This window comes from Ascaphus truei, chromosome 8 (genome assembly GCF_040206685.1).
Source record: "Ascaphus truei isolate aAscTru1 chromosome 8, aAscTru1.hap1, whole genome shotgun sequence".
Taxonomy (NCBI): domain Eukaryota; kingdom Metazoa; phylum Chordata; class Amphibia; order Anura; family Ascaphidae; genus Ascaphus; species Ascaphus truei.
Genome location: NC_134490.1, coordinates 51,706,842 through 51,722,154, shown reverse-complemented (window position 1 = coordinate 51,722,154; position 15,313 = coordinate 51,706,842). Strand labels below are relative to the sequence as shown.

The window sequence follows — 15,313 nt, the reverse complement described above, 5'->3', positions numbered from 1 at the left end:
TAATACATGTATTATCTTAAAAATGAATGCAGTTGAGGAGAGAAGTGGTCAGATTTTTATACCCACATACTGTTCAATAAACCTCTTAAGAAATAGAAGTGCATTATTTATGAAGGAATGCTTCAATGTAAGTAAATGTACTGTATCCATTAAATAATCAACCTCACTACAGGACATCATAACAAAGAGAAATCTAGTTATCAATACTGGTTCAATTTTAAACAATACTATATGTATCGTGTAGCTACTGTTTAATAGAGCTTTTTACAGGATAGCATGCTCCTAGATAATACCTGTTTGACAGGTTTTACCTCTGCTTGATATTCCATATCTATTACATCTCCCACTGCATCTACTGTTTGGACTGTGGCTCGTTTCTTTGTATTCTACCCATTTATTTATTTATAATATGTTTTACCAGGAAGTAATACATTGAGAGTTACCTCTCGTTTTCAAGTATGTCCTGGGCACAGAGTTATGATGACAAATACAGCTCAACCGCGTTATAGCGTGATCCGCTACATCGCGAATGGCTTATAACGCGGTCTGTGTGTGGCTCCCAAGATCTGAAAACCTCCATTTTGCCGCGCAAGGACTTACCGGCATCTAGATCTCTCTCCTCTTTGCTGTCAGCTCTCATTCTCATTAAAATGTATTAATGTTCAATTCCCACATGGTGTAGGTGTGTGTATGTGTCCGTTAGCAATAAAGCATTGAATTGAATGTTTAAAAAAAAGTGTGTTGTGTCATGTGACCCTCCTCTGCGACGCCGCACACAAGAGCTGAGAGCTGCAGAGAGGAGAGCACGTGGACACAGCCCTATGAAGTGAGGAGAGAGCTGACAGCAAAGAGGAGAGAGATCTAGATGCCGGTAAATCCTCGTGCACTGACATTTAACGCGATCCTAGTTATAATGCAGTCTCATTCTGTGGACCCCAAGGGCCGCGTAATAACGGGGTTCAGGTGTACATGGTTACATTAAATTAATAGGGTTTTACATTATATATAATTTATATCCTTAGCAATTGTGAAGAAAACTTTATATTCCATGCTACTGTATTTAACTATCTCTATCAAGAACATTCGACTGAAAGATTTTGACATATGACATTCGACTCTTGCACTGTCAAATCTGCTGCATTGCCACCTCTTCAGCGCCCACCAAATGGAATAACAACTACTTACACGGACCACAGATTGCAGAAACCATTTACTAAATGCAATTGTTATAAAGAGGAGGTGTGCTGTAGAGGTTAAGCTTTTCTAATTCCAGCTTCAACAACATAACACTCTTGTGGTGGTCTTAATCTTGGGGATCTTTTATTAATTATAATCCCACAGACTTTCCCATCCACATGGTGTAAACAAAATCAACAGCTTAATTGTGGCGGGAATGCAGCTTTAATTTAACGTGATGTTTAATAGGCGAATGCTGCTTAGTGAATCGGGGCCTAAGTCTTTTCAAATACGTCGTGTCTGTGACTCAAGCCCTTAGAATGATATTGTATTATCCCCTGCTGAGGAAATTGATCTTTGTAAGACACAAATCTAATCATTCCACAACTGGGAAAAGAGTTATTAATTTGTAATACTGAACTTTCATTTTGCTATGGGTGAAATGTTGGTTTCAGTATAACTGTTTACATCATATTTTCTGGCAAGTAATTGCTCGCTAGTTTTGCAACATTGTGACAGTTCAACAAATGAGTTGAAAACCATAGGTCAATAGTAGTTACTGGGGAATAATTACCAGGCCATGTCAGGCAGAACCAATCTCATTTTTCTGGTGTCCAGTATACATTTTGTCTATAATTTCTTATTAAACCTGTTACAGTCTGCAAAGTTACAGCGATTTGTTTTGGATTGTAAATTCCCCCTACACAACCTAGTCCTTTAATCCATCCTGCAGGAAAGCTGGGATCCCTTTGTGTCTTTGGCAGACAGATTGTTTCACTTCGTATCGTGTTACACGGTTAGTATTTTACTTTGTAGCCACGTTCACTGTGCTTTTTAATAATTCATTTTTAGGTAACATTTCTTTGTTTCTTTTTGCCAAAGACTCTGTATTAGATTGCTTGTGTATTTAATTCCACAAAAATCTGAACCACTACATATATTTTATAGAATTGTAAGGAACAAACATGTCAAAATAAATGCCCTGCCCTGCCATCAAGGTTAAACATGTGCAAAAGGACATCGCCATTTAACGGTGAAACAAAAAACTGGCAACACAACTAGCTTATTTTTCAAATCCAGGTGACACCCCTATTCCTTTTATGTGATTGTTTTGCATATTAAAGCTATGGTTATGGCGATTAATTGTTTTTCAGATTTTGGTTTTTTTTTACTGTAAATTCAAATGCCATGTTTTTATTTTCTATGTTTTAGTGTAAAGCTGCATTTGTGTGTGTCTTTAATTTGTCTTGCTCTATAAAATGTTTGGGATATACCAGGCTTAGGGTTGTGTCACAGCACACTGGTTGATAATTGCCATAATAGGATACCCAACGCTGTCAGATGCTTTTTGCACTCAAACTTGGAGAAGGGAGGGGGGGCGAAGTGATGTATGAAGCAAATTGTGTCATTTTGATCTTATGTCTCTTTGCGTGAATAGATCAGTATCTTTGCTGTAAGTTTTGCGTTGGGTGCTCAGCTTGTGATTGTGGGTGCATCAACAAGAGGTGTTATGACACACACATTATAATTAAATGTATCAAATCCACTTATTAATATTGTACAATGTGTGTAAAAGAAATGTGCCAACTCTGAAGTGCCAACAACTCTGTAGTGCCTAACTCTACATCGCATTGTAAACACAGAAATTACATATGCCTACAAAAAAAATAAAGACGACACTGGGCATGACCATGCCACTGAACAGTGTCACTTACATTCTGCATTCACAGGGACAAACCCTGTGCCGTTAGCAAAGAAGCCAAAATATTTTGGGTCCTTCCATCTCTGAGAATGTGCATTTCAGTGGCAGCTAATCATATTGAGAGTCCGACTGATGAGTCACAAACTGCTGTCCACCAAAAGGTACACGTTCACGAACAAGAAAATCTAATAAATGAATGTATCCCATCATGCTAATATAGGCTTCGCTCCCCTCCTGGGGTTTCTGGCACAAACACTGGGAAACCCTACTGAACAATAAGACGTACCGTCAACATGACACGCTCGCTTGCCTAATGTAAAAAAGTCAGCCCTTCCATCGTATAAAAGGACTGAGTTACTAATTGCTGTAATTTTACCTTCTAATGAAAAGCTCCAGCTTCTCTAGCCACAGGGATTTCTTTCTCCGTCCAACTAATGTTAAATACAATCGCTCCGGCATTTTATTTTTTCACCCACACTTTTCACGCAGTGCTGTTCCCTAGCTAGGAAAATTGTTAAGCAATTTTATCGTATTAATTAGACACCCCTCCATGCAGGGGAAGAGTGAGAAAGCTCATTAATACCATTTGCTTTGAGTTGGTGCATTTCTTCCTTTAAAAAGTGTAACAATGTTTTCCCCAGCCTGCTGGGCATGGGAGAGGGGCTTCTGCCGCCCCTTGGAGCTTTTCCAATTCAAGATGCAGACATCTGTTTCGTCAGCGATCATAAAGTTGTAACAAGATATTTAAAGGCAGTGAAAGATGCCTACACGCTTCAAAACCCCACGCATAAATCATATATATGACAATTGCATTGTAACAAAAGTACCACATGTTTTAAAGTGTGCATTCAAAGGCATACAGCTTCTAAATTCATTTGTGTAAACCTAGACCACATATAATACATTCACTTAACATTTCTTTCATTGTTACTGTAAAGCGTAACGGAGGGATACGTACAGATGTAGCAGGTGTTACTGCTCCTGCTGGTGAGTATTAGCGTGTGCAACTGTATGGTATCCCCTTTTTAGGGGCGTAATGGCAGCTGCTCCCGCTGGCGAGCTTGTGTGCGTCTCGCTGCAACGTGCTGGCGGGAGCAGTAACGGCGGCAACATCTGTACATCATATAGCAATCCGCGCTGCTCAACTTTTATATTCCCCCCTAACCTGAACCAGGTGTCCCTAACTTAGCAGTGCTGCCCCGACATCCAGGGACTCGTTGGTTTCTGCATCCCCAGGACGAGGCACAATGTCGCCAACACAAAATGGCCACGGGCCCGTGCTTGCTCTGGCAGTCATTAGAAAGCCACGACATAACCCCCCCTCCCGCCCATGCTTTAATAACTTTCTATTAGTGACCACGTTTGAAGTTTTTGTGTGTCAGAACTGGCATTTTTTTTTTTTACAAATATATATTTTAAAAATAACCCCCAGTTCAGGTAAGTTTTTAAAAAAACATTCTGGGGAGACTGGTGCTATACGGGCCATATTTACCAAGCGGTGCTAAGTCATGAGGCACTTTGTTTTTTTTTATTGGGTTTTTTGTAAGGTAGGGATGAGGCACTTTTTAGCTCATTCTATTTTATGAGTCAGCAAAGCAAATTGTTAATATTGAAACAAACTCTAAAGCAGTTCCATCTACTCTTACACTATTGGAGAAATGGAAGGCTAGTCCACACTGTATATTGTGAGCTCTTTAAGACACACACTTGGTCCCTCCGCATTAATATTGGCAGGGTTTATTCACCCAAGCACATTAACTGGGATTGGCAAATGGATGAACCTGTAAGGACTATGTCTCATGTTGTATATAAATAACACTTCTGTCTATGCTGTGAATCCTGTGTATGCCAACTAGACAAACTAGAGCAGGGGTGGCCAACTCCAGTCCTCAAGGGCGACCAACGGGTCAGGTTTTGAGGATATCCCTGCTTCAGCACAGTCTTCGACTGAGCCACTGATTGAGCCACGTGCTGAAGCAGGGATATCCTGAAAACCTGACCTGTTCGTCGCCCTTGAGGTCTGGAGTTGGCTGCTCCTCCTCCAGAGAACATAAAGACCGCAGAAGCTGGACCCATGAAGCATAGAATCAAATCACACGCTCGCGAGCACAGAGGAACGTCGTACTACTTACAGTTGACACTGGTCGCCTTTGATTCCTTTGGTTGTGCAGTGGCATTTCCCAGTTTGCATCTCACAAATATTTGCATGTCCATTGCATATACAAGCTGTAAATGAGGAAGGCAAATACAGGATATGATATAATGTAGCAATGCTTTGCCTGCACATCTTCATTTAATAGGAGGTTGAATACTGTATGATAATATTAACATTGCTTGTGTAACATAATGTGAACAGATATCTGGGACTCTATGTTTCTGTCATGTCAAATCTAGGATCGGTGGAAACACTCAGAGTATAATTGAGATTGCATTGTACCTCACTGTTCCTATATTTATTTATGATATGTCCTAATTTATCAATCTTTGCCCACACGTTCAACTGAGAGATTAGGGTAAGTGTAACATCGCTTAAGCATTTTTAAACCAACACGTGCAATGTATTATTGTACAAACAAACACATTAATGTAACTGCTGATTTTCAAAGATACATAACATGAACATCTAGGGTTCATAACAATAATAATAATAGCTGTCATTGTGGTGTATCTCTTCTTCTCACCATGATATATAATATTTCACTGTCATAGATCCTACTGCTGCCTGTCTGGATCTGAATGTGCACACATCACAAAGACATGTTAGGATGCTGTCTGCAGCACAAACACACCAAAGTCTCATTTTATATGCTACAAAAAGGGCATTAATAAGAATATTTAGACTTAAAAGTCATACAGACATACAATTCCAAAGCATATTTAAAAAATGAAAAAACAAACATTTTTTCTCTTGCAGATAATGACAGTTGTTGATTGGAAAGTTCCCAAATTCTTCAGGGTGCAACACGTATAGATGCCCCAGATTTACAAACAAAATGCAGATGTCATTATGCATTCAATCCGTGCCGGTTTCACAAAGCCCTCAATTGGGATAAAGCATCTGAGACACTTTTATAAAAACCAAGCAGGGCCTTGGAAAGTGCAGCTGTCTGAAAGACACCAGAACGGTTGATGTTTATGTATGAATTGGTTCAAGCAGACAAGAGACACACAGAGAGTAAATGCCAGGCGTATAAATCTCTTTATAAAAGGTGTGATTTTCCCAGCAGAGTACCCTGAGCAGAGGGCATGTTAAGTAGTAAAATGTTGACATTTCTCCGTGTGCCAATCTTTAGGTACTGGTAAGAAACGGGTAATGTTGATCCACAAACCTGACACAACCACAGGGCATTATTTAGGTAGGTATTTGCTAACGGAAATAAAGCAATTACAATCAGAAAACAAAGATATGGCCGCTGTCTTCCGACCACTTATTTACTCCCCATAACTTTTTTAATGTTTGGTTGAAATCTCTTCCAGCTTCACATTGCAAAGCCAGTATAACCAGTCTCCCACTGATGAAAACCAAAAGGTAGAAATAGCTGTCTGTGAGTAGGGTTACTGGCTCTGCACTTCTTTAACCAAGACTGTGCTGAAAAGCTGCGTAATACGGCAGGCATAAGCTTATAGGGGTCCATGTTAAAATGGACATGATGCAAAAGGTGACACTGTGCTCATTTGCATGTTAGTTCCCAGAATCCCTGGCTGCAGTGGAAGTATTGTATGCTAAGAGATAATGGGGAGGGGCAGGGTTGCAGATCTGTATGAGACTTGTGAATGTGCTCAAGAGATATTTTGATTTGCTGAAATGATAGCAGAATTAATGTGAAATAAGCATTCATTCACATGATACTCAGTGAAAGCGATTAAAAGGCCAGTTCAAACTAGCGGATTAACAAAATATATATGTAAATAACTTATCCGTTTACTTGGCTTCCCAAAAAAGATTGAATCACTCTTAAAGTAATGGGCTTTCTTATTTGTGTCTTGTGAAAAACGAATGTTTTGCTTTTCGTTGAGAACAGTGGAATCAAGCATATTCTTTTTTCTTTTTGCTGTTTTTGTTACTGTATATCTGGAAGCAAGGTGTCCCCAGAGCTGTAATGAATGGGGTTCAGTTCTGGAGAATCCCTGCTTCAATCCTATAACAAAAAACAAACAAAACAAATGTAGCGCAAGGTGTTTTGATTCTTTCATTTATGGAGACTTGCATAAGAAATAACCTCATCAAAATTAGACTGTGAATCAAATCGAGGAGAGGATAACGGGGAATTGTTCTATTAGGTACAGACGATGGCTCAATACAACCAACGACATAGGAAACCTTTGGGAAAAGAGAGATAGGAATATTTCAGCACTATTAGTTAAGTTAAGAGTTAGAGAAAGATGAGGGGTACAGTAGCCTGTACTCCAAAGGGAATTCACTTAAATGCACACTACCTATGTTTAAAATTTAACCTTTAATATCATATACTTAAAACATTTATTACCAAAGAAAATGTGATAACTATTAAAAATAAATTAAATAAAGTAACTCGTGCAGCTAAGACAGCCTTTAATATCTAAATACTCTAATATCTCATTGAAACTGGAGAGTAAAGGGCTGCTGAAGGTGCACACAGCCAGAGTGAGCAAATAAGCCCAGCACTTCACTAGTTAGCCTAGTAGAATAGTGAATATAGTGGTGGCCGTTAATATCATATCATATAACCACCTGGACAGGTGCAGACCACTCCAGGAATCAGTACCCAGCCACTACACTAATTTTTATATATATGGCTAATCTAGTGAACGGCTGACAAACACTGTCTTAAAATAGCCCCAACGCGCGTTTCCCTCTTATTACAGAGCTTCCTCAGGGACAAAATTTGCAGCAGGGCTGAACCGAACGCTATTTAAACCCTTGTGTCGCCATGGCAACGTAACCAGCGTTCAGCTACTGCGCATGCGCGATAGAGCGCGAGCGCAACTACTGCAAAACACATCTAACCAACATTTCAACACAGATGAATAAGGTGCTGCGATTATACCTCCTAAACTGTGACAGGAGAGTTTCCAAGTGTAATATCTATGCCTCAGTCCGCTCGATGATCAGAGCGGAGATCAGGCGGCTACTGCGCATGCGCGAAGTGCCGTGCTTCTCCACTAACACAAACAGGCCACACATGCGCTGCATATCCAGCTAGATGAAGCTAGTGCACATGTGTGAACTAATAGGCACACAGACACTATCGGTAATGGTGCAGTATCAGACTTGAATAGAAGGCTAGTTCGCATTGTCAATGCGCATGTGTGGACAGAGTTATAATATAATACCTGCCCACACATCAATGCGCATGTGCAAACAGACATCCTCCAAACTTGAATGGCAAGTACACAGAGGATAAAGGCACAATAGCACCCAAGTGTTGAATGTCAGATGTGTGCAGTTGTTAGCCCTGTATTAACAATTCAGTGCGAGGACGTCATTAACTACAGTGAAAAATAAAAATAAATAATAAATAAAATATAATATATACAGAATCACACAGCCTAAATAATTCCGATAATTGTCATTACAATGAATGGTATGTGTGAGTCAATAACACATTTTAATAAACCCAATACTGAAGAAAGACTGGGTTTACAATTAGGTAATATAGTCACTAGTTTAAATAACACAACATAGCGGCAGAGTAACTCTGTAATGCATATCAGAGATAATTGGTACAGTGCTCTGTGGCACTTCCCAAGTATATACATATATCTATATATTCCTTACAGGGCCATCTCTGTGATTGTCATTTTGTTCCTAAATATGACAGTACCAATTATCTCTGATATGCATTACAGAGTTACTCTGCCGCTATGTTGTGTTAGCCTACCATGGTGTTGTATAAGTTGACACTATTAATGTTTATTTATTTAAACTAGTGACTATATTACCTAATTGTAAACCCAGTCTTTCTTCAGTATTGGGTTTATTAAAATGTGTTATTGACTCACACATACCATTCATTGTAATGACAATTATCGGAATTATTTAGGCTGTGTGATTCTGTATATATTATATTTTATTTATTATTTATTTTTCACTGTAGTTAATGACGTCCTCGCACTGAATTGTTAATACAGGGCTAACAACTGCACACATCTGACATTCAACACTTGGGTGCTATTGTGCCTTTATCCTCTGTGTACTTGCCATTCAAGTTTGGGGGATGTCTGTTTGCACATGCGCATTGATGTGTGGGCAGGTATTATATTATAACTCTGTCCACACATGCGCATTGACAATGCGAACTAGCCTTCTATTCAAGTCTGATACTGCACCATTACCGATAGTGTCTGTGTGCCTATTAGTTCACACATGTGCACCAGCTTCATCTAGCTGGATATACAGCGCATGTGTGGCCTGTTTGTGTTAGTGGAGAAGCACGGCACTTCGCGCATGCGCAGTAGCCGCCTGATCTCCGCTCTGATCATCGAGCGGACTGAGGAACACTTGGAAAATCTCCTTTCACAGTTTAGGAGGTATAATCGCAGCACCTTATTCATCTGTGTTGAAATGTTGGTTAGATGTGTTTTGCAGTAGTTGCGCTCGCGCTCTATTGCGCATGCGCAGTAGCTGAACGCTGGTTACGTTGCCATGGCGACACAAGGGTTTAAATAGCGTTCGGTTCAGCCCTGCTGCAAATTTTGTCCCTGAGGAAGCTCCGTAATAGGAGGGAAACGCGCGTTGGGGCTATTTTAAGACAGTGTTTGTCAGCCGTTCACTAGATTAGCCATATATATAAAAATTAGTGTAGTGGCTGGGTACTGATTCCTGGAGTGGTCTGCACCTGTCCAGGTGGTTATATGATATGATATTAACGGCCACCACTATATTCACTATTCTACTAGGCTAACTAGTGAAGTGCTGGGCTTATTTGCTCACTCTGGCTGTGTGCACCTTCAGCAGCCCTTTACTCTCCAGTTTCAATGAGATATTGGAGTATTTAGATATTAAAGGCTGTCTTAGCTGCACGAGTTACTTTATTTAATTTATTTTTAATAGTTAGCACATTTTCTGTGGTAATATATGTTTTAAGTATATGATATTAAAGGTTAAATTTTAAACATAGGTAGTGTGCATTTAAGTGAATTCCCTTTGGAGTACAGGTTACTGTACCCCTCATCTTTCTCTGATTCACTATTGTTCACAGTTGCACCTACCTCACTATTATCAAATTAAATTTATTACTTTCATTACACAATTAGTATGGTTTAGTTGATCACTCCCCAATCCCTCCTTTTCTGTAAGTTAAGAGTTAGGTTAATAGTTAAGGTAGTTATATACATATCTTTATATAAATGGCAATCTATTTGAATGCATTAAGTGAATAACGATGTAAGTAACAGAGATGAGGAAAAGAAGAGTCAATTAAACATACTGCAAGGGGTGAACGCAGAGCTGATTGAGCCCAGATTACAGGCTTTGTCAGAAGTTGGAACAAAAATTAAATAATAATAAATAAATAAAAACTAGAAAAAAGAGACAGACAAAGACGTATATGCAAGTTACAGGCCTATGGAATGATATATTACTAAATAACGAGCACCAAACCAAGAGAATATAACAGAAAAAGTTGCGATAGTTTCCCCTACCCTTTCACGCGTTTGTATGTTGATGAACGGAAACTGTAAACTGTAATTTGTATAACCAAATGTTTTAATTAAAAAAAAAAAAAGGCAAATGTATACAAGATGCATGTGACTCAAATAAAGATATTTGTGGGGAAAAAAATTAGACTGTAAGCTCTTCAAGACAGGAACTTGTGCCAGCAAAATCTTATGCACAGCGGGCTACAAACTGTCAGAGCTGTATAACAAAAGATTGTATTTTCCATGATGGTTGCAGTTGCTCTTTACAAAGAGGAAAAATAGCTGCAGCAGAAACGTAGGTGTTAAAAGCCTCTCGCACTGATTGCTTATTAATTTCCAGACCGTAAATCATCATTACAGCATGCAGAAGGAACAAGTGGAAATGTAAAATGATATCCTCGCCACGGTGCACTAAGCTTGTGCGCTTGAATTATTAATATCTTAAAACAGCCATTGTACTTTGTTATGAATAGTGAGAGAATAGCCGCAGGGCCGCTGAAAAAAATTGCATTTAGATTAATAGGACAAATGTCGTATTTTGGGGGAAATCGATCTGATTTCCTGACTTTCGGTGCTCAGTTCATAAACACAAACTACGAATTCCCCTGAATTTAATGGTGATTAATGCCAGAATTGCTGGTGAGGCCTCATCACACGTATCTCATTATATCTGACCACTGCATGTATCTGTAATACTGGTTCTGTTTGTTGTGCTACGGAATCTGCATTTGAAGAATCAATCTTACTTACGGCGAGAAAAAAAAAACAAGGTGCTAAAACACTCCATAGTACACAGTACAGTTTAGCTAAGAAACTGTGAGTGTGTCTTCATGTCTCACAAAGGTCCCTATAACTAGATTCACTCCATTGCCATGTCAATGTGATCAACCGGCGGATAAGAATTCTGGGTAATGACATGCAAATGACACACAGTATTTCCCTTTTCAGTTTCCCATCATTCCTGAACATGGATGTTTGCCTTGATGGATGTTTCATCATATGAGGTGTTTAATAAATAATTCTCTATCTCTACAGTACACAGCATCGCCAATGTACATCGTGCAGCAACAAACAGAGCAATGCAGGACCAATGGGTCTACCCCAGGCAAAGAGACAGGATGACGCCCAGACAAAGTGGACAATGGTTTGTAAACAAGGTCTTATTTTTAAGTGAAAGCTCCTTGTTCTTAGTAGCTGGGACAGAGAGGTTATAGGCGCAAGTATGGGGTCATCGCTAGGGTTGCCAGGTGTCCGGTATTGTACCAGACAGCCCGGTATTTGGTTACTCTGTCCGATAAAAAATGAGAGATAATACTGGACATGTATGTGAGAGGATGAAGGGGGGGGGGGGGTGAGAGAGGATGAAGGGAGGGGGGGGGTGAGAGAGGATGAAGGGAGGGGGGATGAGAGAGGATGAAGGGAGGCGGGGGGTGAGAGAGGATGAAAGGAGGGGGGATGAGGATGAAGGGAGGGGGGGATGAGAGAGGATGAACGGAGGGGGGAGGAGAGAGGATGAACGGAGGGGGGAGGAGAGAGGATGAAGGGAGGGGGGGATGAGAGAGGATGAAGGGAGGCGGGGGTGAGAGGATGAAAGGAGGGGGGATGAGGATGAAGGGAGGGGGGATGAGAGAGGGTGAAGGGAGGGGGGTGAGAGAGGATGAAGGGAGGGGGGAGGAGAGAGGATGAAGGGAGGAGGGATGAGAGAGGATGAAGGGAGGGTGAGAGAGGATGAAGGGAGGGGGATGAGAAGATGAAGGGTGGGGGGTGAGAGGAAAAGGGGGTGGGAGGGTGAGAGACAAAGGGGGGTGGGAGGGTGAGAGGATAAAGGGTGAGAGAGAGGGTGAGGAGGGGTGCAGTATTGCTCACCATGGGCCTGTATGACTACAGGTCAGTTATTTATAAATTATCTGACCATTACATCATTTGTTCTAAATTTCACTCCAAGCACGCACCAATTTGCATCAATTTGCACTATTTCATATTCTATTTCCTACAAAAATCCTCGGAAGGGAACTCCCCCCCCCAAGACCCCTTACCCTTGGAGTGAAATTTGGAAAAAATTACGTAACAGTCAGGTCATTTATAAATAACATTCCCATCACCAACGATTCTTGAGAGAGTCGCACCTTTCGCCATTTTGTCCAGTATTTTTGGACAAGCCACCTGGCAACCCTTGTCATCGCACTCAAAGGCTGAGGAGACCGCACCGGGTTCGAGCTGGGGCAGCTGGTGATCAGGCTGGCCCACAGATCTGGCTACATGCGGACGGCTGCATAGCCTCCCTGTACATAGCCAGGTGTTAGAGAATAGAGGAGGAGCCAGTGAGGGGCAGAGAGAATAGGAGGAGTCAGTGAGGAGCAGAGAGTAAAGGAGGAGCCAGTTACGGGCAGAATAGAGGAGGAGCTTGTGAAGAATAGAGAGAATAGAGGAGAAGCCGGTGAGGAGCAGAGAGAATCGGGGAGGAGCCAGTGAGGAGCAGAGAGAATAGAGGAGGAGCCAGTGAGCAGAGAGAATAGAGGAGACAGTGAGGAGCAGAGAGAATAGAGGAGACAGTGAGGAGCAGACTATAAGAAAAGGATGAGCGGAGCACAAGGGCAGGACATTTTTTTATTGAAAGGTCCCACCCACCCTTTAATTGATATGTTTTTTGTTTTATTACCATGCACAATATATATTCTAGTACAGGACAATCATCACCGCAGCAACAGCAAGACGGGAATGCCGGACCAGACCGGTCCAGGATCCAGAAAACGTAGGGATTTAGGTGCTGGCTCTTTGGTCGACCCTGGTTTTTACTCCAATAAGTAAATCGGTAGGCTGTAGCTGCTGGCTTTACAGTCTGGCTGGCTCTTCCCAATATCAATAAAGGTGGCTGCACAGTACCAGCTTCACCGTTGGATCCCAGTAGACACAGGGGTTGTGTTTTTGTTCGGTTAAGGCATTCCAGTCCCCGGGCGGTTTTGGAAAGGTTTGGCCCAATGATGGCTGGCCAGCAGTCTTTTATCCGTCTATGTTCAATTGTTTAATAAAGCTGTGACCCTTTTTATACCCACTAGAACAGTGTCGGACTGTTTTATTTAACGTTTTAAGGGGTTATTTCCCCCTTGGTAGGGCCCGAGATCGGCATCCTAGGCCTTTATATTGTTTCCAGTACTATGGAGTCATTGGTCTACCTCCCCATATAATAACTTTCCAAAGAAGTAAAGCAGGAACTAGAAAACAATAAAAGACCCTTCCTAATGAGAGTCTGTGTTACAATCAGGAAGGAAATTGGCTGTGCATGATGCAGCTTGGATAAAAGTGGACAGGCCAGAAATAAGAAGAGAGGCCAAGCCCAGTAACTTCCTAATGAGAGACAGATGGTCAGTGCACAGGGAGAGGTCGTGCCTGATAGATCCCAGATAACAGCTGAAAGGGGGAGAGGTTGAATCGAAACTAAATGAACCCTGCTACAGTTACAAGGTTACAGCAACCTAAATAAAAGTGAATTAAAAAAACAATTGGTGTCTTGATATTAGAAGAGCGCTTGGTGAAAGGGAGAATATTTGCACTGTAAATGAACACGACGCACCCCTTAATCTCTCCAATGCTGAAGTAGACTAATCTGCTGATGTGCAATATCGTAACTTCCAGCCACCGACAAAGTTGAAGGGGGCACAATGTGAGGGCGCAACGCTATGTGTGATAAGTTGTACAAGTAGAAATGTCTTATGTACTTTTGTAATAGCACATTCTATTAGTTTGGTTAAAAAGGTGAAAAATACAAGATATACAGATATATAGCTGTGTGTATATGTATATATATACACACACACACACACACACTATGGCTTGAGAGAAACTAATGTAACAAAACGTATAATCCTTCTTTACTGTTCATATCCCACATTTATTTTCACATGTTCACATTGTCTTACACTGCACAGGTATGAGAAGCATTTTTTCCCCAACCACCATGAACTGGATAGAGAAACATTCTGTATAGAAAGATGTCTGTGTCTCTTAGCCATAGTTATACAAATCTAAGAGAGATACCATCAAATGTCCCGGTAATGATGACTAAATCAGAGTATCCTGAGAGCTGGTTCAATCTAATGCTATGTGGATAGTATTCGAAATATTGTTTTGTAGAAGACTTCACAATATTAATTTCAACTATGTAATGCAGACAAAAATATTAATTGCAAGGGATAATGTAAACGGCACTGGTGAAATTGTTTTGAGCAGTTACTAAATTCAAACACAAGTCGAATTAGGTGGAAACACGTCATTGCAAGAACCAGTCCTGTTTTCTGATTGAGTACACATAGCAGGAGACACGGCTTTTGTGCAGCATGGTTAATCATATCAGACGCACCACAATTTGGGAGATAAGACAGAATTATTCTGGGTTACTATATTTATAATTTAAGGATAGGTGTGCCAGACCAAATTAAACGGATACCCTCTCTGTACAACTGTGGAGACATTGAAAACGCATCCATAGGGTAAAAATATGGATTTAATACCTAGATCTGCGGGCCCAAATTATCACTAGCCGGTCATGTCAGACCAAGCTTATTAACACTTTACCATCTCGATCCTTTGATTGAATAAAGTATGAAATAAAATAAATTGTATTTATTCACATAAAGAACACACACAGCCTGAATTACAAAATTATCACGAATAAACACTTACTGAGATGAGGCAAAACGAAATAAAATGTCTACGGAACGAAATCCGCAGAAATCAAGTCTCTAGGCATCAATTTCCAGACATGGGGCTGATGCGCAAAAAAAGAGCCGTGTAATAGTCCTTGGCTAGGGGCGCTAG

At 40.7% G+C, this 15,313-nt stretch overlaps 1 protein-coding gene across 8 annotated transcripts in view; it reads right to left on the bottom strand.

Annotated features, from left to right (window-relative positions):
- Nucleotides 1-15,313, bottom strand: part of ATRNL1 (attractin like 1) — a 662,687-nt gene that overhangs the window by 384,219 nt on the left and 263,155 nt on the right. For all 8 annotated transcript variants that reach the window (XM_075611983.1, XM_075611984.1, XM_075611985.1 and 5 more), the window contains one exon: nucleotides 5,011-5,104. In XM_075611983.1, the coding sequence (XP_075468098.1) occupies nucleotides 5,011-5,104 (94 nt within the window). The remainder of the gene's footprint in view (nucleotides 1-5,010; nucleotides 5,105-15,313) is intronic.